Here is a 23,833-nt window from a genome sequence, read left to right as displayed (position 1 = left end):
GAAAGAACCGAGGACCAAGACGCAGGTAGCTGCGGTTCCGATCTTGATTGGGAAGCCACCAAGGAAGGCGGCACCGGAACCTCTGGACCCAGGGCAACAAAGCAGTTTCTGGCCGGTGTCAGTTCATGGAGACCCTTGACAGAGGACGCCTTCTTTGACTTCCACAGCGAGTGACATACCTCCATGGCTGGTTGGGTCGAGATCAGCTTCCTGAGATAGAACCCTGCCTAGCACTGGCCAGTCGGCTGTGGACACGGAGGCGTAACTTCCACCAGAGTGGTGTCCGGCTACTGGGGTGGAAGATGGGAGTGGGGACCCCAGTAGCTTATGCAAGCTTGCTACTTGCTGGCTAAGAATAGCAACTTCACTCCTGTAGTCCTCCGCAAGCAAGCACTTGCCACACTGAAAGTCAGCGCGGTCCATATTGTCCCAGAAAAAAGCCAAGTAAACGCAGCTCCTGCAACACTGGAAACGTTCAATAGCAACCTCCATTTGAGACCGCCGAGCCAGCTAGGCTAGCTGGGCTTTCCAGTCTCTCCCCCTATATGGAATCTGGCAGGATCCCGGGACAGATAGCAGCGCTCACAGTAATTTAGCCCAACAGTCGCAGGATTCAAAATAAAAAGTATATAAAAACACTTAACCTCTGGGATATGTGGGACAGTAGCGCCACCAACAGCCAGTGAACAGGGCTCCGGGCAGCCGAGCGGAAATGGAGGAAAACTCGCCTCCCTGCGGACCTGGCATCCTTTCACTCCCTCCTCTCTACATTTTCCTCCTCTGTCTCTGCTGCTAAAGCCACTTTCTACCACTCTAAATTCCAAGCATCTGCCTCTAACCCTAGGAAGCTCTTTGCCACCTTCTCCTCCCTCCTGAATCCTCCCCCCCCCCCTCCCTCTCTGCAGATGACTTCGTCAACCATTTTGAAAAGAACGTCGACGACATCCGATCCTCGTTTGCTAAGTCAAACGACACCGCTGGTTCTGCTCACACTGCCCTACCCTGTGCTCTGACCTCTTTCTCCCCTCTCTCTCCAGATGAAATCTCGCTTCTTGTGACGGCCGGCCGCCCAACAACCTGCCCGCTTGACCCTATCCCCTCCTCTCTTCTCCAGACCATTTCCGGAGACCTTCTCCCTTACCTCACCTCGCTCATCAACTCATCCCTGACCGCTGGCTACGTCCCTTCCGTCTTCAAGAGAGCGAGAGTTGCACCCCTTCTGAAAAAACCTACACTCGATCCCTCCGATGTCAACAACTACAGACCAGTATCCCTTCTTTCTTTTCTCTCCAAAACTCTTGAACGTGCCGTCCTTGGCCAGCTCTCCCGCTATCTCTCTCAGAATGACCTTCTTGATCCAAATCAGTCAGGTTTCAAGACTAGTCATTCAACTGAGACTGCTCTTCTCTGTATCACGGAGGCGCTCCGCACTGCTAAAGCTAACTCTCTCTCCTCTGCTCTCATCCTTCTAGACCTATCGGCTGCCTTCGACACTGTGAACCATCAGATCCTCCTCTCCACCCTCTCCGAGTTGGGCATCTCCGGCGCGGCCCACGCTTGGATTGCGTCCTACCTGACAGGTCGCTCCTACCAGGTGGCGTGGCGAGAATCTGTCTCCTCGCCACGCGCTCTCACCACTGGGGTCCCCCAGGGCTCTGTTCTAGGCCCTCTCCTATTCTCGCTATACACCAAGTCACTTGGCTCTGTCATAACCTCACATGGTCTCTCCTATCATTGCTATGCAGAGGACACACAATTAATCTTCTCCTTTCCCCCTTCTGATGACCAGGTGGCGAATCGCATCTCTGCATGTCTGGCAGACATATCAGTGTGGATGACGGATCACCACCTCAAGCTGAACCTCGGCAAGTCGGAGCTGCTCTTCCTCCCGGGGAAGGACTGCCCGTTCCATGATCTCGCCATCACGGTTGACAACTCCACTGTGTCCTCCTCCCAGAGCGCTAAGAACCTTGGCGTGATCCTGGACAACACCCTGTCGTTCTCAACTAACATCAAGGCGGTGGCCCGTTCCTGTAGGTTCATGCTCTACAACATCCGCAGAGTACGACCCTGCCTCACAGGAAGCGGCGCAGGTCCTAATCCAGGCACTTGTCATCTCCCGTCTGGATTACTGCAACTCGCTGTTGGCTGGGCTCCCTGCCTGTGCCATTAAACCCCTACAACTCATCCAGAACGCCGCAGCCCGTCTGGTGTTCAACCTTCCCAAGTTCTCTCACGTCACCCCGCTCCTCCGCTCTCTCCACTGGCTTCCAGTTGAAGCTCGCATCCGCTACAAGACCATGGTGCTTGCCTACGGAGCTGTGAGGGGAACGGCACCGCAGTACCTCCAGGCTCTGATCAGGCCCTACACCCAAACAAGGACACTGCGTTCATCCACCTCTGGCCTGCTCGCCTCCCTACCACTGAGGAAGTACAGTTCCCGCTCAGCCCAGTCAAAACTGTTCGCTGCTCTGGCCCCCCAATGGTGGAACAAACACCCTCACGACGCCAGGACAGCGGAGACACCTGAAACCCCACCTCTTTAAGGAATACCTAGGATAGGATAAAGTAATCCTTCTCACCCCCCCCTTAAATGATTTAGATGCACTATTGTAAAGTGGCTGTTCCACTGGATGTCATAAGCTGAATTCACCAATTTGTAAGTCGCTCTGGATAAGAGCGTCTGCCAAATGACTTAAATGTAAATGTAAATTGCATGGCGCCAAATTCAAAACAGAAATCCCATAATTAAAATTCCTCAAACATGGTGTAAAATACTTGTTTAAGATAAACTTCTTGTAAATCCAGCCAGTGTTTAATGTCAAATAGGCTTTACAGCGAAAGCACACCAAACGATTGTTAATTCAGCACCTAGTCAAAAAAAAACATACAGCCATTTTTCAGCCAAGGAGAGGGCTCACAAAAATCAGAAATAGCGATAAAATTAATCACCAACCTTTGATGATCTTCATCGGATGGCATTCACAGGACTTCATGTTACACAATAAATGTGTGTTTTGTTTGATAAAGTTAATCTTTATGTCCAAAAACCTCATTTGAATTGGTGTGTTTTGATCAGAAATGCATCGTCTCAAACAAACATCCGGTGAAAGTGCAGAGAGCCACATCAAATTACAGAAATACTCATAATAACCATTGATAAAAGATAGAAGTGTTATGCATGGTAATATAAACTTCTCCTTTATGCAACCTCTGTCAGATTTCAAAAACACTTTACAGCAAAAGCACACCTTGCGATTATGTTAGGTCAGCGCTAGTCACGGAAAAACATCCAGCCATTTTCCAAAGGTGTCAGAAATAGCGTAATAAATATTCACTTACCTTTGATGATCTTGATCAGAATGCACTCCCAGGAATCCCAGTTCCACAATAAATATTTGTTTTGTTTGATAAAGTCCATCATTTATGTCAAAATACCCCCTTGTTTGCACGTTTAGCCCAGTAATCCAAATGCATAATGCGCGATCACTTGCTCAGACGAAATGTCAAAAAACTTCTATTAAAGTTTGTAGAAACATGTCAAACTATGTTTAGAATCAATCTTTAAGATGTCTTCATCATAAATCTTCAATAATTTTACAACCGGAGAATTCCTTTGTCTTTAGAAATGCAATGGAACGCAGCTAACTCACAGGGGCGCTCGTGATCAGCTGGTTGAAACAGCTCTCATTCTCTCCTCCTTCACAGTAGAAGCCTGAAACAAGGTTCTAAAGACTGTTTACATCTAGTGGAAGCCTAAGGAAGTGCAATATGACCCCATAGACACTATTTGATAGGCATATAGTAAAAAAACTACAAACCTCAGATTACCCACTTCCTGGCTGGATTGTATCTCAGGTTTTTGTTTTGCCTGCCATATGAGTTCTGTTACACTCAGACATAATTCAAACAGTTTTAGAAACTTCAGAGTGTTTTCTATCCAAATCTATTAATTATATGCATATTCTAGCTTTTGGGCCTGAGTAGCAGGCAGTTTACTCTGGGCACCTTATTCATCCAAGCTACTCAATACTGCTGCCCCCCCAGTCCCAAAGAAGTTAAGGTCTTGTTGAGCAGCTAATTAGTAGAATGTGTTAATTTAAATTTTATTTTAGGGTTGGACTGAAAACACACAGGACAGTAGATCTCCAAGAAGAGGGTTGGGCAGCCCCGGTCGAAAGCTACGGTCTAAGGTTTGGGAAACAGTTCAATGGTCATTATACATTTTTTTTCTTTTAATATTTACTTTGATTCTTTAAGAACATAGGTCTATCTATAAAATGCCTCATGAGCTTAACACAAGTCTTTATCATAACCAAAAATACAAGGTTTTATTACTCAATTGTTTATAAAAAAACAACAAGTAAAGAACCAGTGCATTGCGCCAAATGGTTAACTTTCTTGTGGATATCAGAGGTGAAAAAAAGTACCCAATTGTCATTTAACAGTAAAGACACCGTAGACAATTACTCAAGTAAAAGTGAACGTATTTTAGCAATTTCTTGATCAATTAAGTATGAAAAGTAAAAAATAAATTTCTTATATTAATCTAACATGAAGGCACAATGCTCTTTTTTTGTTTAATTTACAGATAGCCAGGGGCACACTCCAACACTAAGACATCATTTACAAACAAAGCATGCGTTTAGTGAGTCCACCAGATCAGAGGCAATAGGGATGACCTCTTGATAAGTGCGTGAATTGGACCATTTTCATGTCTCACTAAGCATTCAAAATGTAGCAAGTACTTTTGGGTGTCAGGGAACATGTATGGAGTAAAAAGTACTTTCTTTAGAAATTTAGTGGAGTAAAAGTTGTATTTTTTTTAACTTAAGTACTTTACACCACTGAATATCATTGACTGTCAGCCGATGCATCTAGAGCAGTGGTTCCCAAACGGTTGGTCGGGACGTCGTGGAATGACATTGGGGGGGGATACATTTTCTGATGGAGAGATATGTAAAAAAAAGGCTTTCAGTGTAAACTTAACTACTTCAACCAAATAGAAATTATGGAGAACCTCGTACCCGGTTCAACGAGGGGGCAAAATGGGGCTTAGCCCCCTCAGTTGAAACGTGTACCTGGTCAATTTTAGTTATGTCCCCATATAAAAATAGCTAAAAAGATGCTTCTTCACTGCTCGATGTCAGCACAATGGACGGAGCATGTAGGGGGGCTATACAAAGGCACTGGGGTAAAGGATTTCCATTAGCCGGCAATTGCTGGCTTTTGGTCAATAAAATAAATTAAAAAGCCAATAAATTGGTCTAGGCTACTACTGTTTGTGAATATGGAATATTGTGAATATTTTTCATTGAAGTAAAACAAAAAAAAGTTAGTGTATGCCTATAGTGAAAAGCCTACAAGGTATTTTTGCAACCCTTTGACACATGGCTGTGGGAGTAGATCTTTTTTTATTGGTTGCATTGGTGCAGGATGGAAATTCATTCACCTCACTAAAAAATAAAATCATATTTTATAAGAGGCTAAAACCATTGTTAACTTTAGTGACAAGGGGCAGTATTTTCACATCCGGATGAAATGCATGCCCAAATTCGCCTGCCTGCTACTCATCCCCAGAAGACAAGATATGCATATTATTAGTAGATTTGGATGGAAAACACTGAAGTTTCTAAAAGGGTTTGAATCATGTCTGAGTATAACAGAACTTGTTTTGCAGGCGAAACCCCGAGGACAAACCATTCAGAGTTTCTTTTGGAGGTCACTCTTTTCAATGGGAATCCAGATTTCTAAGTGACCTTCCTGCAGTTCCTATCGCTTCCACTGGATGTCAGTCTTTAGAAATTGGTTGAGGTTCTTTGTGTAGTGAAGTACGGCCCATCTTGAACGAGGGTCACTTGAAGTGTACTGTTAGAGGCGCGTGACCAGAAAGCATGCTTCAGTTTGTTTTCTTCCTGTATTGAACACAGATCATCCCATCTTCAATTTTATCGATTATTTACGTTAACAAATACCTAAAGTTGTATTACAAAAGTAGTTTGAAATGTTTTGGCAAAGTTTATAGGTAACTTTTGAGATATTGTGGTCACGTTGAGCAAGTTGGAACAGGTGCTTTTCTGGATCAAACGCGCCAAATAGATTGACATTTTGGATATATATTTTGACGGAATTAAACAAAAAGGACCATTTGTGATGTTTATGGGACATATTGGAGTGCCAACAAAAGAAGCTTGTCAAAAGTAAGGCATGAAGTATATTTTTATTTTGCTGTTTTGTGTCGCGCCTGCAGGTTTGAAATATGGTTTCTCTTTGTTTACAGAGGTGCTATCCTCAGATAATAGCATTGTTGGCTTTCACCGAAAAGCCCTTTTGAAATCGGACATGTTGGCTGGATTCACAACAAGTGTAGCTTTAATTTGCATGTGTGATTTAATGAAAGTAAGTAATTTATTTGAATTTGGCGCTCTGCATTTTCCCTGGCTTTTGGCCAGGTGGGACTCAAGGGTCCCACATATCCCAGAGAGGTTTTAAACAGTAAAGTACATTATCCTTATGATTCCTGTAATGAATTGTTTTAAGTAAAAACCATTAAAATAGGCTGAAGTTTTGCATACGCTACAGATCCAAACAAGGAAGTGTTTCAGTAATTAGTTCTAGGCTATTTATAAAGAACACGTAAAAGTTGCTCTTCTGAAAAGGTAAGAAACAATCTAGCTGGTTGGTCAAAATCTTGCTTTTGTATATTGGGCGCTGATAGAGCGCAGGGGAGAATTCGTACCAACCAGTAACTTCTTGGTCATTTCCTACAATTGTAGGAAATTAGCTTTCCTGAAAAATACATTCTCAAGCTAAACGGCAAAAATGTATAGAATTGCAGGAAACTGGCTTGAAACTGCAACATTTTCTTTCAGCTCCATGGCAGAATTGCATTAGATAACTTGCAGTTTCAAAGCTTAATATTTTTTACTTATTCTTTGTTCCGTGTATGTTTTTTCACCACTCTAGAGTGCAGTCTATGAATGAGTGGTTACATTTCCCCAGTCCCATCCTGTATACAAAAACAGTGGGGGCCCAATTCAGTTTTTCAAATACCAGAATGTAGTTTTTAGTATTTGAAAAATCCCATAGAGTTGTGGTAAAAAGGTAGTGTACTATATATGCAATAGCAAGGGTATGAGCGTGAGCCTCCTCACCGACTTGCTTTGCTTCTACCGCGGCAGTGTACTCCCTGCTGAAGCTCAGCTCGGTGATGGCCACATCGTCCAGGATGATGTTGAAGTCCTTGGCCCGTTCAAAGAGCTCCCGCCGAATCATCAGGGACACCTAAGGACAGAAGAAACCTTTTATTGCGGGCCATCATTCTAAAACGCATTTAGATTGGAAAACCATAAAAACCTGTTCCAATTGAGAAGGCCATTACTGAGCTCAATTCAGTAAAGTACATGCAGTAAGCTGCAGGTGCATGGAGCCAGGACAAATGTAAATGTTTGTATAACGCAGAAAAGTTCTTCAGACTCAAATCTAACAAAAAACATGATTTAAAATGAAAGGTGATAAAGTACATACCAATAGCGCAAAAGTCTAATGTAGCAACTACAACTTTACCATAGCACTTTAAGAGAAACAGTATTCCCAAAATCACCCCTTCCTGTATACCTGAGCTCTCTGTGTGATGAGCTGCGAGGCGTTGAACTTGGCCACCACACTCTTCAGCACCTCATTGACGATGGATGGCAGCACCTTCTCATCGTAATCCTTGCCGAGCTGCTGGTACATGGCAGGCAGGTTGGAGGCCACAGGACGGGACAGCACACGCAGGGCGATGTTCACCATCTGCAGGTCTGTACCGGGACAGAGACAATAAGGAAGAGAGAGTCAGAGCCATTTTAGGTGATATTCAAGACTCAATAGGAGAAAGGATTAAACCGAAATGTGTCGTCTGCATTTAACTCAACCCCTCTGAATCAGAGAGGCAAGGCCTTAATCAACGTCCATGTCATCCGCACCAGGGGTGCAGTTGTTTTTGGGGGTTAACTGCATTGCTCTAAGGCAGAACAGCAGACTGAAGCCCTGAGCCGGCACGATGGACAAACCATCAACCTTTTGGTAATTGGTTAAACGCTCTTAACCACTAGGCTGAAATGGCTGTAAATATCAGAGTGGTCCTTTAACATAGCCTCCATTCACTGTTTGCCAGTCTCTTTCCCTCTATGAAAATAATGAATGTTCTTTATCCAATATTTTCCACTCGTCTCACTGCAGCAAGATAATGTTATGAATACATTCTGTACGAACAGCAATAATGAAGAATAAATCCATTAAATCCATCCTGCCATGGAATCAATGTGTTGCAATAGCAGGTATAATGGACCTTGTTACAATTCAGTAAATGTGGATCTAGTTTTGGTGAATGTCATTCTCCACAAATATACAACAGTTTAGAATGGCCCAGGCCACTGACTGAAGTGCTGTTGTGGAGTCAATCAAATCACAAAAAAGTATTTTTGTAAAAAAGGTACAGTTTGTTCCTAGATGTGTTGCATAAACTAAACAGCATCTCATATGCAACAAGAGGTTTTATTTGATCCCAAGACAGGATAATTTTGATCATGTTCAGAAACAAGTGTCCAATCAATCACCTTTGCTTCCGGTTAGGGACGATATCTTTCTTGGTCTCGCCCTTATGTCATAGATGACAGGGTACTGGAACCATGGTATCCTGTCAACAAGAATGTAGGGTGAGGACAATGAATATAGCCTTGTTTAAACAGTCCACCAAAAGACATGGATCACCCGCATCCCCCGCTGTGAAAACAGTTCAGGGTCGTTCGTGTTCATTAGGGCACACAACCGAAAACAAAACATTTCGCAAAAGGAAAACAAACATGGAGTTTATTGGACATGTGCATGTCCCTCCCTATTGCAGTTTTCCTCCATTATGAGCCTAATGAACACGCACTGCCCTGCCAGTCAAGGTCAAAAAGGTGAGTGATAACGAAGGACATCTACCTAATGTGGAGCCCCTCAGCGAGTACCGTGTCCATCTGCATCCCACCAATCCTGTTGAAGATGATGGCCCTCTGACCACCTTCCACTGAGGAGAAAAGGAACTCATTTAAAACCAGTTGCAGTACAGTTTAGCAATGACGCTTCAAAACATGATCCAGGGGTAATTTGCATCCCATGGTAATGAGGACCCCGATACAATAGCGTTAATAGAAAATGTCTGACAACTCCCCAGGATAGCCGTGTGAATTAAGGTTGATTAGGGGGAGGGGTACGTACTGTTTGACAAACAGACAACACTGCGCTTTGCTCTACTCTCATCCAATCTCTTCTAAGTCGCACGTGAGAACATCCAATAACTACTTTTGAACCTGTCCCCCAATGTATGAGGTGGGTGAGTAAAGGAGATAGGATTCGAGTTAAGACGAATTGAGAAAGAGCCCTTGGGTCCTTGTAGCACAGTGCTGTCTCTAGTCTGTCAAGCAGTAAGGTCAACCTCCTCCCCCCAATTCTCCTTTAATTTACAAAGCTATCCCAGCTAAAAGGTAGTCCATTAACCATTAAAAAAAAAATTAGTCAGCACGGGCTCCCAAGTGGCACAGCGGTCTAAGGCACTGCAACGCAGTGCTTGTGGCATCACTACAGACACCGTGGTTCGATTCCTGGCTGTTTCACAACCGACTGTGATCGCGAGTCCCATAGGGTAGCACACAATTGGCCCAGCTTCATCCAGGTTTGGCCGGTGTAGGCAGTCATTGTAAATAAGAATTTGTTTAACTGACATGCCTAGTTAAATAAAAAAGCAATATACGGTTGATTTACGCAACAACTTCAAGCATTGAAGAGTGAGGCTAAACTTGGTCTTGCAGCTATCACGTTTTAACTATAGGCACATAACTTTGATTTGGGGAGAGTATGGTAAGTTGAGCCAACCCTTTTTTCTAGGAAACCATACACAAAATTAATCATGTGACCAAATATTTGAGTTTAGAGAACTCGTTTCACAATTTAACAATCTGCAGCTAAGGAGAAGTCTCAAGACAATTGAGGGTTGATAAAGTGGCAGCATGGTAGGCACAGATTGTCCCATGAATTAATCATAAAAATTGAAGATTTGATGATAACTGAAACAAACATTCTGGATAATATAGAGAACCTTTATTTATTGATATGCTCGAAAAGAATCAGATGCGTCGAAGAGAACAAGACCTCGAGCTCTGCGAGTGAAACTGACAGGAAGCCGCTGTCTTTATACCTGCGTCCCAGAAGATAAAGCATTGCTTACAAGCATAAGTGAGCAGTTAAAAAAAAATGGATCTATTGCTACTGAGGGAGGTTGAGGCCTTAAACAGGAATGGATTACAGTAATAAATTGGAAGAAATACGAGCGGAAAATAAGATTGAAAACTACCGTGGACTCCCTTAAAAGACACTACGGTATGATAAAACGATGTATGGAATCAATCTTTAGGATGTTTATAACACAACTTCAATAATATTCCAACCGGAGAATTTTTTTGTCTTCAGAAAAGCAAAGGAACGCAGCTAGCCCTCATGTGAAATGCGCGTGACTGCTGGCAGACCTGTGACTCAATCTTCTCTCATTCTCTCCCCCTTCACAGTAGAATTCTCAAACAAGTTTCTAAAGACAGTTGATATCTAGTGGAAGCCTTAGGAAGTGCAACATAGCCCCTATTGAATACACAGTGGGATATTGGTTGAGTTGAAAATCAACCATCCTCAGATTTCCCACATCCTGTTGGATTTCTTCAGGTTTTTGCCTGCCATGAGTTGTTATACTCAGACATAATTCAAATAGTTTTAGAAACTTCAGTGTTTTCTATCCAATACTAATATGCATATATTCGCAACAGGGACTGAGGAGCAGGCAGTTCACTCTGGGCACCTTTTCATCCAAGCTACTCAATACTGCCCCCTTAATAAGCTTATGGAGTGGCCTCAGTCAGAGACATATTTATCTGTACATGGAATTGGCATTTTCCTATAAAAAAAAGTACACGGGTACTGTGGCATGTAGAAGGAAAAGCTATGTACATTTGCAAAAATACTGTGCTAAATCATATGTGAAGAATGCAACAAAGATGCAGAATGAGCTTGATGCCTTGATAAGCTCCTTTCCTGAGGACGGCTCACCTCTCACAGTCCTGGGCGACTTTAACCTCCCCACGTCTACCTTTGACTCATTCCTCTCTGCCTCCTTCTTTCCACTCCTCTCCTCTTTTGACCTCACCCTCTCACCTTCCCCCCCTACTCACAAGGCAGGCAATACGCTCGACCTCATCTTTACTAGATGCTGTTCTTCCACTAACCTCATTGCAACTCCCCTCCAAGTCTCCGACCACTACCTTGTATCCTTTTCCCTCTCGCTCTCATCCAACACTTCCCACACTGCCCCTACTCGGATGGTATCGCGCCGTCCCAACCTACGCTCTCTCTCCCCCGCTACTCTCTCCTCTTCCATCCTATCATCTCTTCCCTCTGCTCAAACCTTCTCCAACCTATCTCCTGATTATGCCTCCTCAACCCTCCTCTCTTCCCTTTCTGCATCCTTTGACTCTCTATGTCCCCTATCCTCCAGGCCGGCTCGGTCCTCCCCTCCCGCTCCGTGGCTCGACGACTCATTGCGAGCTCACAGAACAGTGCTCCGGGCAGCCGAGCGGAAATGGAGGAAAACTCGCCTCCCTGCGGACCTGGCATCCTTTCACTCCCTCCTCTCTACATTTTCCTCCTCTGTCTCTGCTGCTAAAGCCACTTTCTACCACTCTAAATTCCAAGCATCTGCCTCTAACCCTAGGAAGCTCTTTGCCACCTTCTCCTCCCTCCTGAATCCTCCTCCCCTCCCTCCTCCCTCTCTGCAGATGACTTCGTCAACCATTTTGAAAAGGTCGACGACATCCGATCCTCGTTTGCTAAGTCGAACGACACCGCTGGTTCTGCTCACACTGCCCTACCCTGTGCTCTGACCTCTTTCTCCCCTCTCTCCCAGATGAAATCTCGCTTCTTGTGACGGCCGGCCGCCCAACAACCTGCCCGCTTGACCCTATCCCCTCCTCACTTCTCCAGACCATTTCCGGAGACCTTCTCCCTTACCTCACCTCGCTCATCAACTCATCCCTGACCGCTGGCTACGTCCCTTCCGTCTTCAAGAGAGCGAGAGTTGCACCCCTTCTGAAAAAACCTACACTCGATCCCTCCGGTGTCAACAACTACAGACCAGTATCCCTTCTTTCTTTTCTCTCCAAAACTCTTGAACGTGCCGTCCTTGGCCAGCTCTCCCGCTATCTCTCTCAGAATGACCTTCCTGATCCAAATCAGTCAGGTTTCAAGACTAGTCATTCAACTGAGACTGCTCTTCTCTGTATCACGGAGGCGCTCCACACTGCTAAAGCTAACTCTCTCTCCTCTGCTCTCATCCTTCTAGACCTATCGGCTGCCTTCGATACTGTGAACCATCATATCCTCCTCTCCACCCTCTCCGAGTTGGGCATCTCCAGCGCGGCTCACGCTTGGATTGCGTCCTACCTGACAGGTCGCTCCTACCAGGTGGCGTGGCGAGAATCTGTCTCCTCGCCACGCGCTCTCACCACTGGGGTCCCCCAGGGCTCTGTTCTAGGCCCTCTCCTATTCTCGCTATACACCAAGTCACTTGGCTCTGTCATAACTTCACATGGTCTCTCCTATCATTGCTATGCAGACGACACAATTAATCTTCTTTCCCCCTTCTGATGACCAGGTGGCGAATCGCATCTCTGCATGTCTGGCAGACATATCAGTGTGGATGACGGATCACCACCTCAAGCTGAACCTCGGCAAGACGGAGCTGCTCCTCCTCCCGGGGAAGGACTGCCCGTTCCATGATCTCGCCATCACGGTTGACAACTCCATTGTGTCCTCCTCCCAGAGCGCTAAGAACCTTGGCGTGATCCTGGACAACACCCTGTCGTTCTCAACTAACATCAAGGCGGTGGCCCGTTCCTGTAGGTTCATGCTCTACAACATCCGCAGAGTACGACCCTGCCTCACACAGGAAGCGGCGCAGGTCCTAATCCAGGCACTTGTCATCTCCCGTCTGGATTACTGCAACTCGCTGTTGGCTGGGCTCCCTGCCTGTGCCATTAAACCCCTACAACTCATCCAGAACGCCGCAGCCCATCTGGTGTTCAACCTTCCCAAGTTCTCTCACGTCACCCCGCTCCTCCGCTCTCTCCACTGGCTTCCAGTTGAAGCTCGCATCCGCTACAAGACCATGGTGCTTGCCTACGGAGCTGTGAGGGGCACGGCACCCCAGTACCTCCAGGCTCCGATCAGGCCCTACGCCCAAACAAGGGCACTGCGTTCATCCACCTCTGGCCTGCTCGCCTCCCTACCACTGAGGAAGTACAGTTCCCGCTCAGCCCAGTCAAAACTGTTCGCTGCTCTGGCCCCCCAATGGTGGAACAAACTCCCTCACGACGCCAGGACAGCGGAGTCAATCACCACCTTCCGGAGACACCTGAAACCCCACCTCTTCAAGGAATACCTAGGATAGGATAAAGTAATCCTTCTCACCCCCCCCCCTTAAATGATTTAGATGCACTTTTGTAAAGTGGCTGTTCCACTGGATGTCAGAAGGTGAATTCACCAATTTGTAAGTCGCTCTGGATAAGAGTGTCTGCTAAATGACTTAAATGTAATGAATCTGGCCAAGTGCATAAAGTTCCCTTAACCTCTCTGCGCACCCCTCCGCTAGCGGGCTAAAATTCCACAACATACGGTGATCGCTACATAAATAGGCATATTAAACATGCATGAAAATACAAGTGTCTCATGTATCGAAAGCATAGAATCTTGCTAATCCAACTGAGTTGTCAGATTTAAAAAAGGATTTAATGCGAAAGAATACGATGCGATTATCTGAGCATAGGGCCCCATAAAAAAAAAAAAATTTAACCAGCATAGGCGTAACATAATCAAACTGCATTAAAATATATTGTTTACCTTTGCCGATCTTCGTCTGTTTGCAATTCCAATGCTCATTGTTACACAATGAATGATCTTGTTTGATAAAATCCGTTTTTATAGCCTAACACAAAACATTTTGTGAACCGCTTGTGTAGTGAATTCCGTCTCATTCCATTTGATGACACATTCCAGGTAAATCGCCCACACAGAACGTGCCTTTTCCAGTCATGTTGGGTTTCACTGCAATCAACTGGTTTGTTTTTAACACAATCAAACATGATGGGCCATTTCGCAGGACGTATTGACTGAAAGAAACCGATTTGAAGACAAGTCATGACATCATTGTGCACCAATGATTTGCCCGCTGTTTCGTTGATTGACTGTCTTTTAACGCTCACAACAAGCAGCCTCTGACAAAAGTCCCTCTACTTCTACTTGAGGTGAAAGTTATGAAGACATCTTATCGATAGCAACAGCTCATGGACCTCCTGGAATCAGACGTTTGACTCAATGGAGGAACGTAGTCAGAGAAATGCTGATGAATGTCTTGCTCGTGCTGTGTATGCAACTGGTTCGCCTGATGCTCACAGGCAATGTGTATTGGAAGAGATGTTCTTCGCCCAGCATACACACCTCAAACCAGATATGCTTTATCTATTAATTCGCTGGATGCAGAGTTGCTTGACCTTCAAGTGAAGGTCAGACTATTGTAGTCATCTCTGATGGGTGGTCAAATGTTTGTTTGTGGGCAAGGAATAATTACACTACCTCTCCACCCCTCAACCAGTATTCTACAAGAGCACAGACACAAGGAAGAAGACCCACCGGTCTCTACTTTGCAGATGAGCTGAATGCCGCCATCAATGACCTTGACCATAGAAGGTATTTGCACTGGTGACAGAAAATGCTGAGAACATGAAGGCTGATTGGTCTAAATTAGAGGACAACCCTCACATCACACCCATTGGCTGTGGTGCTCATGCATGAGTAAAACAATGGATACACTCTACAAGAGAGCCAAGGGTCATCAAGTTATAGCAGCAATCTACCTCACCAAGCAAAGTGAGAAGAATAAGAGAACTACATTGAAGCTTCCCAGCAACACCTGTTGGGGTGGTGTTGTCATGTTTGACAGTCTCCTGGAGGGGAAGGAGTCTCTCCAAGAAATGGCCATATCAGTCTGCCGATATGGACAGCCCCATCAAGAGGATCTTCCTGGATGATGTATTTAAGGAGTGTGGTAAGCAGCCTGAAACCTACAGCAGTAGCCATTGCAGAGATTGAGGGAGCCAATGCCATCCTATCTGATGTTCAGACTCTGCTTGCAGATGTAAGAGAAGAAATCCGTACTGCCCTGCCCACTTCACTGTTGCCCCAAGCAGAGGAAACTGCAGTTCTGAAATGCATCAAAAGCATGAAGACTTCTGCCTGAAGCCCATACACGCCGCACCATACATGTTGGACCCCAAGTACGCTGGCAAGAGCATCTTGTCTGGTGCAGAGATCAACAAGGCCTATGGTGTCATCACTACCGTGTCTCGCCACCTTGGCCTGGGTGAGGGCAAGGTTCTTGCAATATGGAATATGCAATATGGCAGTTGTGCCAACATATCTCAGCCACCTGGTGGAAGGGACTTTGTGGATCTGAGGCTCTTTCCCCTGTGGCCTCCATCCTCCAAATCCCACCAACATCAGCCGCCTCGGAGCGCAACTGGTCCTCATTTGGGCACACACACCAAAGCACGCAACCAGCTGACCAACAAGGGTTGAAAAATTGGTGGCCATCTGGGCAAATTTGAGGCTTTGAGCCTGACAACAAGCCATCAACCAGTTTGGAAAGTGACAGTGAAGATGAGGCCTCAGAGTCTGATGTTCAAGAGGTGGACATTGATGAGGTCCAGGGAGAAGACAACCAAAGCTTTAGATTCTAGAGTATAATTTTACAGATGTTGAAAACATTTTTAGGAGATGGAATGGATCATTCAATATTTCCTTTTGTTCAGTGAAATCATCCGATATGAAGTCAACTCATTTAACGTTCAATTTGTAACAATTTTATTCCTATTGGAAGGATTTAAATACATTTGTAACTCCAATTGAAGTCAAGTTTACATACACCTTAGCCAAATACATTTAAACTCAGTTTCACAATTCCTGACAGTTAATCCTAGTAAAAATGCCCCGTCTTAGGTCAGTTAGGATCAACACTTTATTTGAAGAATGTGAAATGTCAGAATAACAATAGAGCGAATGATTAATTTCAGCTTTTATTTCTTTCAGACATTCTCAGTGGGTCAGAAGTTTACATACACTCAATTAGCATTTGGTAGCATTGCCTTTAAATTGTTTAGGTGTCATGTAGCCTTTCACACGCATCCCACAATAAGTTGGGTGAATTGTGGCCCATTCCTCCGAACAGAGCTGGTGTAACTGAGTCAGGTTTGAAGGCCTCCTTGCTCGCACATGCTTTTTCAGTTCTGCCCACAAATGTTCTATTTTGTGAAGTGCACCAGTCCCTCCTGCAGCAAAGCACTGCCACAACATGACAACTGCCACCCCCGTGCTTCATGGTTGAGATGGTGTTCCTTGTCTTGCAAGCCTCACCCTTTTTCCTCCAAACATGACGATGGGCATTATGGCCAAACATTTATTTTTGTTTCATCAGATAATTCTCCAAGAAGAACGATCTTTCTCCCCATGTGCATTTGCAAACCGTAGTCTGGCTTTATGGCGGTTTTGGAGCAGTGGCTTCTTCCTTACTGAGCGGCCTTTCAGGTTGTTGATATCGGACTCGTTTTACTGTGGATATAGATACTTTTGTACCCGTTTCCTCCAGCATTCTCACAAGGTTCTTTGCTGTTCTGGGATTGATATGCACTTTTTGCATCAAAGTACGTTCATCTCAAGGAGACGATATGACAGCTGCGTGGTCCCATGGTGATTATACTTGCGTACTATTGTTTGTACAGATGAACGTGTTACTTTCAGGCATTTGGAAAGTGCTCCCAAGGATGAACCAGACTTGGAGGTCTACAATTATTTGAGGTCTTCGCTGATTTCTTTTGATTTACCCACGATGTCAAGCAAAGAGGCACTGCGTTTGAAGGTAGGCCTTGTCATACACAGGTACACCTACAATTGACTCAAATTATGTAAATTAGGCTATCAGAAACTTTTAAAGCCGTGACATGATTTTTTGGAATTTTCCAAGCTGTTTAAAGGCAGTCAACTTAAGTGTATGCAAACTTCTGATCCACTGGAATTGTGATACAGTGAATTAAGTGAATTAAGTGAAAAATTACTTGTCATGCACAATGTAGATGTCCTAACCGATTTGCCAAAACTATAGTTTGTTCACAAGAAATTTGGGTAGTGGTTGAAAAACTTGTTTTAATGACTCCAACCTAAGTGTATGTAAACTTCCGATTTCAACTATATGTCTAAATAAAGAAAAAGGTTTATGTTTCTGTCTCCATATGATATAGTTAATATCCCATGCAAAAACTATTAAAATGGTATTAATATTAATTTGCAAATACTCCCGTTAATTCCCATGGAAAGTTTCCACCTCTGAATATCCCCAAAATGTGCGACCGTAAAACGGAACCCAAACCGGCTGCGCGAGTGCATAAATGTATTTTGTTCCCCCCACACCAAATGCGATCACGACACGCAGGTTAAAATATCAAAACAATCTGAACCAGTTATATTAATTTGGGGACAGGTTTAAAAGCATTAAGCATGTATGGCAATTTAGCTTGCTAGCTTACTTGTCCCATTCAGCTAGCTTGCTGTTGCTAGCAAATTTGTCCTGGGATAAACATTGAGTTGTTATTTTACCTGAAATGCACAAGGTCCTCTAATCCGACAATTAATCCACACATAAAACGGTCAACCAAGTTGTTTCTAGTCATCTCTCCTCCTTCCTGACTTTAGAATGCGATTGGCAACTTTCATAAATTAGTTGCATTACCGCCACTAACCTCGGTCGTCTTTGTCACCCACGTGGGTATAACCAATGAGGAGATGGCACGTGGGTACCTACTTCTATAAACCAATGAGGAGATGGGAGAAGCAGGACTTACAGCGCGATCTGCTTCAGAAATAGAACTGACTTGTATTTTAGCCCTTGGCAACACGCTTGTTTGCGTGCGCGAGCATGAATTGAATAACAGATTTCTACATTTATTTTGGAACGCTCGGACACGCGAGCGGTGTCGTCAGCCGGCTGACCTTCATTCTTTGGCTGTTTATTAAATTTGAAGAGGATTGCACACGTATTACATTAGCAATACCAAGGTCGTTTTTTGTTTGACATGTCTAAATGTAGAGATCAGGTATATTAATGACTTAAAAGCTGTTATGTAGTGCGGCACTTGTTCACGGATGTGAATGAGACGATTAGCTTTAAGAAAATAGGTAGAGATCTATTGTAGGGCTAGGATAAAGAATTATAGAGCCAAATAAAATGTGCCTAGATTCTCTATTGGAGTAGGCCTAAGATCCTAAAATAATTGGTCATCCTTTTACATTAAATTAAATCCCAAAATTAAATGAATAAGGAATGGGTATTGTCAACAGGATTGTTGTCTCTACTCATGTGTGGCGTGCAAAGCTGTCAAAGGGTGGCTACTTTGACAAATCTAAAATATATTTTGATTTGTTTAACACTTTTTTTGGTTACTACATGATTACATTTGTGTTATTTCATAGTTTTGATGTCTTCACCATTAATCTACCATGTAGAAAATGGTAAAAATATAGAAAACCTCTTGAATGAGTAGGTTCAGCCAAACTTTTGAATGGTACTCTATACACACATGAAAAAATACAATGCTAGAAAGATATTGCTCAGCAGACGAAGGACCTCGGGTAGCTGTCTGGGAAGAACATAAAATTGTCTAATGTCACATTTACCTAAGTATTCAGACCCTTTGCTCAATACCTTGAAGCACATTTGGCAGTGATTACAGCTTCAAATCTTCTTGGGCATGACGCTATAAGCTTCACACACCTGTATATGAGGAGTTTCTCCCATTCGTCTCTGCAGATCCTCTCATGCTCTGTCGGTTTGGATGTTTGATCAGGTACAAGCCCGGGCTCTGGCTGGGCCGCTCAAGGACTTTCAGAGACTTGTCCCGAAGTCACTCCTGCGTTGTCTTGGCTGTGTGCTTTGGATCGTAGTCCTGCTAGAAGGTGAACCTTCGCCCCAGTCTGAGGTCCTGAGCACTTTGGAGCAGGTCTTTTTTTTTTTTTTTTTTAAACGAAGGATCTTGCTGTACTTTGCTCTGTTCATCTTTCCTTTCACTGAGGAGTGACTTCTGCCTAGCCACTACCATAAAGGCCTAATTGGTGACATGCTGCAGATGGGAGAACATTCCAGAAGGACAACCATCTCTAAAGAGGAACTCTGGAGCTCTTTCAGAGTGACCATTGGGTTCTTGGTCACCTCCCTGACCAAGGACCTTCTCCCCCGATTGCTCAGTTTGACCGGGCGGCCAGCTCTAGGAAAGGTCTTGGTGGTTCCAAACTTCTTCCATTTAAGAATGATCGAAGCCACTGTGTTCTTGGGGACCTTCAAAGCTGCAGACATTTTGTGTCCTTCCCCAGATCTGTGCCTCGACAACATTCCTGTCTCGGAGCTCTACGAACAATTCCTGCGACTTCATGGCTTGGTTCTTGCTCTGACATGCACTGTCAACTGTGGGACCTTACATAGACAGTTGTGTGCATTTTGAAATCAGGTCAACTTAAGCCAACTTTACAATAGACAATTTGGACTTTGTTTCCACTTGATGGCACAGCCACAAGAGCTCTCATAAGTTAGCGGTTCATTACTTATCCAAACCCTATGAATATTACTTAATGTTACTCAATACAAAAAGTATTGGCTATATATATATATATTAATAAAAAAAGAATGTATGTTGGCAAACACTTGCACTGGTTTTAATAACACGCATATTAATTTAGCAAGCTAAAAAAAAGCTGACACTTTTGTACATCACATTGTAACGTACAATTGACCTTATATTAGCGCCCAAAAAACATAATACTTCCAGGTCAACTGTAGTACAGTTGAGTACCACAATCTCTACCTTTTCCAGCAAAATCAATGACTAGACCTTCATGCTGCCCGTCTCTGCATGATTGAAGAAAATGAGCTCCATCTGGTCTTTTTAAAAATGGTGGGTGGGTAAGCGAAACCTACAGCGTGTTAGGGGGAGATAAGCTGTGTGGCAAACTGCTTCTTATACCCGATCTTATCACCTCTAAAATGTAAATAAAACACTAAAGAGTTTGTATGTGTCATTACATACCCATTTAAAGGTTTGTGTCAAATCTGAATAAGGTTTTCAGCGCTAAAGTGATCTTCAGAAGTAAACAGCGGCTGGTGCGGCTTTTGAGAGTCATGTCTCGATGCAAATAACAAATGCATTCAGTTGTACAATTGACTAGGTATCCCCCATTACCCGATCACTATCCCCTTCTTGTTTTTAATCTGCGAGAGAAGCGCTACACCTGGTGGAGAGAGGCTGTACGACAGAATGAGTTGCATCATGCACGCTGTACGTTACGCCATGACACGGCACAATTTAACAGCGACAGAGTGGTCAGTATTCTACTTTCCCCCAATACTCATCGGGCTATTACCATGTCAACCAACGCTAGAATAGAAACCTAGTTCACACCCCAGATTGTAGCAACTGTTGGCATCAGTCCCATTTGTTTTCATTGAAGCCGTACGGAATGGGGTTCGTCAACAGTAGCTGGCTAGTTACAACAACCTTATCATGAAGGCAAGCACATGGACTAAAGGAACTGCACCAACTGTCTTGCTTTTTGTAGATTGCATATTTCGGAAAGCTAACTAAACCGACAAGCCCAGACAGTAAGTGTTATTTTTGTATTAAGTCAAAAGACAAGTTCATTTATGCGCCAGCCCAGCACTAGCTAACAGCTGTTAGCACATCAGCAAAGGATTGCTAGCTAGACTAGCTAAGTGAGGACGCGATAAGGACAGGCCTGCTTGCTCGGTGAAATGTACTTTTGATTATTTCAAATGTTCTGGCAGTGCAGGCCACTCAACATCGAACCACCATACTTTCTCCCATTATAACACAGGACTGAAGGATATTCAATGAGCAGCTCACGTAGCGCACCCTCTTCAGGCAACCATTGAACATTTCAGAACATTAACGCATTTAAGTTGCAGGCGTATTTGTTCGTTCTATCGGCACGATCGGTGGAATAAGCGATACAAATAGACATCTGAAAGGCTAAATAAATAAATTGGACAGGCTCTAGTAGTATGTCTTGTCCTTCACCTGTGTATGTGGCTTCCTTGACTCCATAGGCAAGTGCTCCTGCTCCTATAAGCAGCTTGAACCCAAGACCTGCACCCCTTGGACCAGAGCCCATTCTGCTAGCCATCTGCCTCAGCTGCCCTAGCAAACCCTGGAAAATGAGGGAGAAAAGAGAAAGCTCAAACAATGGCAGATACAGGACAGTCAGACAGAGATTACATCAGTCACAGTGGTAGCTAGCTGGACTTTAAGAGCATGTGGTTATCACATAATGGAGCAGACTTCAAAATAAATTGTGTAACATCTACTACTAGCAAAATCTGTAGATATTGTTATGATGGTCTGATTAATCATTTGTGCGCAAACTTTTCCTTACAAGCCACAATGCTGAATGACATTTAAACTCACGATACCGGTAACGTTAGCGCGGTTTTTCCTTTTGCTACTCGAAATTTGACAACATATCCACAAGAGGTTATTCTTTACCCGAGTTAGGCAGAGGTAAAGTTATCTTTGATATTCAATTAATGACAATGAAAGTGGTATATCTGGAATCAAGGCAGAATATAAAACTAATTTTACCTTGGTAAAACCATATAGAATACCACAGTTTGAGTCATAATACCCATAAAAGCTTGATGGCAAACAGGGAAATGGTTCAAATTCACCATACGGGAATTTTAGAAATGGCTGTGTTTCATGTAAGCATACCCTGGGGTGACGTTTTGACAACCGTGTAATATATTTGCCTGTATTTACCCCCCCTAAAAATGAAATGCTAATTGACTGCTAATATGGCTAACAAAGATGTACATATGCCATGATCTGGATGAGACTGCTGAATCAAGGCAAAGGGAAGAATCTCTATATTAACTATTTAATGTCAGCTAAATGTAGTTGTGAATATATTGGCCAAATCTCTTTAAAATGGACAATTCTGTAACCTGTCTTGGGCTCTATTGTATCAGTTCAAATCATGCACCACATTGGATGAGTCATAATACCCATAAAACCTAGAGGTCAAACAGGGAAATGGTTCCAATCGTTTTTCCACCATAAGGGATTTTAGAAACACTTAATATAAGGGCTGTGATTCGTGTAGCCTTACCCTGGCGTGACATTTTGATAACCATGTAAATCTCTCTCGGACAAGCTGACTTTCATCCTTATATTTGACTCCATTTACTTTCAGATAAAAAAAAAAACTGCTAAATTGGCATCAACATAGAATTCATGCAAGACTACAAATCCCTGCAGGTCATCTCTAGCTGACACCTTTGCTAAATTGTGTCAATTTAAAACTGGCACAAGACAGTGCACAAAATGGTCCATTTAAAGAAACATAACCAATTGATACATTACATTTAACTAACATTAGATAAAGATTCTTACATTTGGCTCGTTTCGGCAGTCTCAGCCATATCATGGCATTTGTAATTCTTAAATGATAGCCACATTAGCGTTTCATTTTGGGGGAGTAAATACATCTTGGCCGAGAGATTTACACATTTTCAAAGGGTCATGCTAAGGAAGGCCTACACGAAACCGAGACCTAATTTGAAGTGTTTCTAAAATCACATATGGGAAAAATGGTGCCAAAAACCAATTGGAACCTAGTTTACTGTGGATATTGTCTCAAATTTCGAGCAGCAGGACAAACCAGTAGAGTATACTGTACTTTTATGCAACACTCTGGCTTGTAAGGAACATTTACGATTTTGCACACGTCTCAGGCTTTTAACGATTTTTTTACAGCCTGATTAATCAGACTAGTGTCATGATATCTTCGTGGCAACCTTCAATAAGGGACAATTACAAAACAAGTGGGTGTGGACTAACGTTGGTAACGTTAACTAGCAATGATTATCAAACTGATAAGCTCGAGCGTGCGGTATACTCGCACCATCGGTCTCGGGCAGGATAATATAGTTACTATCTATATGAATAGTCTACCTCGCAAACCGCTGTCTATCTTGCTAGTTAATTAAGTCAGCTATCATTCTCATTCAAAAGCTAATGCTAGGTTGCATAGCTGGCTAACATGGTTGCTTCTACGGCGTTCCGTTTATGTTCATTATTGCACAAGACCAAGTTAATTACACAAATAATGTAGCTACTGTATTCGCTAGCTGCTTAAAAATTACGGTTTCAACTTACACCGGGCTCTTTATTCGCCATGTTTTGTTCTTGTTGGAAAGCGTAACTTGAAGTGACTCGAAGGTCGCGTGTGTTGAAAGTAGCACTTCCTGTGGGTGGAGCATCATTGAAAAATGTAGGCTTTATTTATTTCAGCGAGCTAAACACACCTGCTGCTGCAAACAGAAGCTCAAAATGCACAGATTCCAGTATGATGCAATTCAGTATGGTGAAATTGTACAATTATTAGGTAAAGCAATGGTCTCATTCTGAAATGTACAGAAGTTGAATTCACTGTAGACAATTACATTTGACACATTGCACATAAATGTGACTCAAATGTATCCAATCCCTACATGGTCTATTGGCCCCTATGAGTCTCTAAAGCCTTGTTCACACTGGCAGTTTGAAGTAACTCCAGTGTTCCGTATATAGCCGAATTGAATCTGATCTTTTTCCTG

At 43.5% G+C, this 23,833-nt stretch overlaps 1 protein-coding gene across 1 annotated transcript in view; it reads right to left on the bottom strand.

Moving 5' to 3' along the window:
* phb2a (prohibitin 2a) overlaps positions 1-23,491 on the bottom strand; it is a 35,681-nt gene extending 12,190 nt beyond the window's left edge. Inside the window, exons 1-6 of the mRNA XM_064943130.1 lie at positions 23,394-23,491; positions 21,258-21,387; positions 8,971-9,055; positions 8,601-8,680; positions 7,618-7,802; positions 7,155-7,284 (exon numbers count right to left, since the gene is read on the bottom strand). Coding sequence (XP_064799202.1) covers positions 7,155-7,284; positions 7,618-7,802; positions 8,601-8,680; positions 8,971-9,055; positions 21,258-21,387; positions 23,394-23,414 — 631 coding nt within the window. The 5' untranslated portion in view covers positions 23,415-23,491. The remainder of the gene's footprint in view (positions 1-7,154; positions 7,285-7,617; positions 7,803-8,600; positions 8,681-8,970; positions 9,056-21,257; positions 21,388-23,393) is intronic.
* Positions 23,492-23,833: the final 342 nt, after the last annotated feature.

Source organism: Oncorhynchus masou, chromosome 3 (assembly GCF_036934945.1).
Source record: "Oncorhynchus masou masou isolate Uvic2021 chromosome 3, UVic_Omas_1.1, whole genome shotgun sequence".
NCBI lineage: Eukaryota > Metazoa > Chordata > Actinopteri > Salmoniformes > Salmonidae > Oncorhynchus > Oncorhynchus masou.
This window is presented reverse-complemented; position numbering and strand designations above follow the sequence as displayed.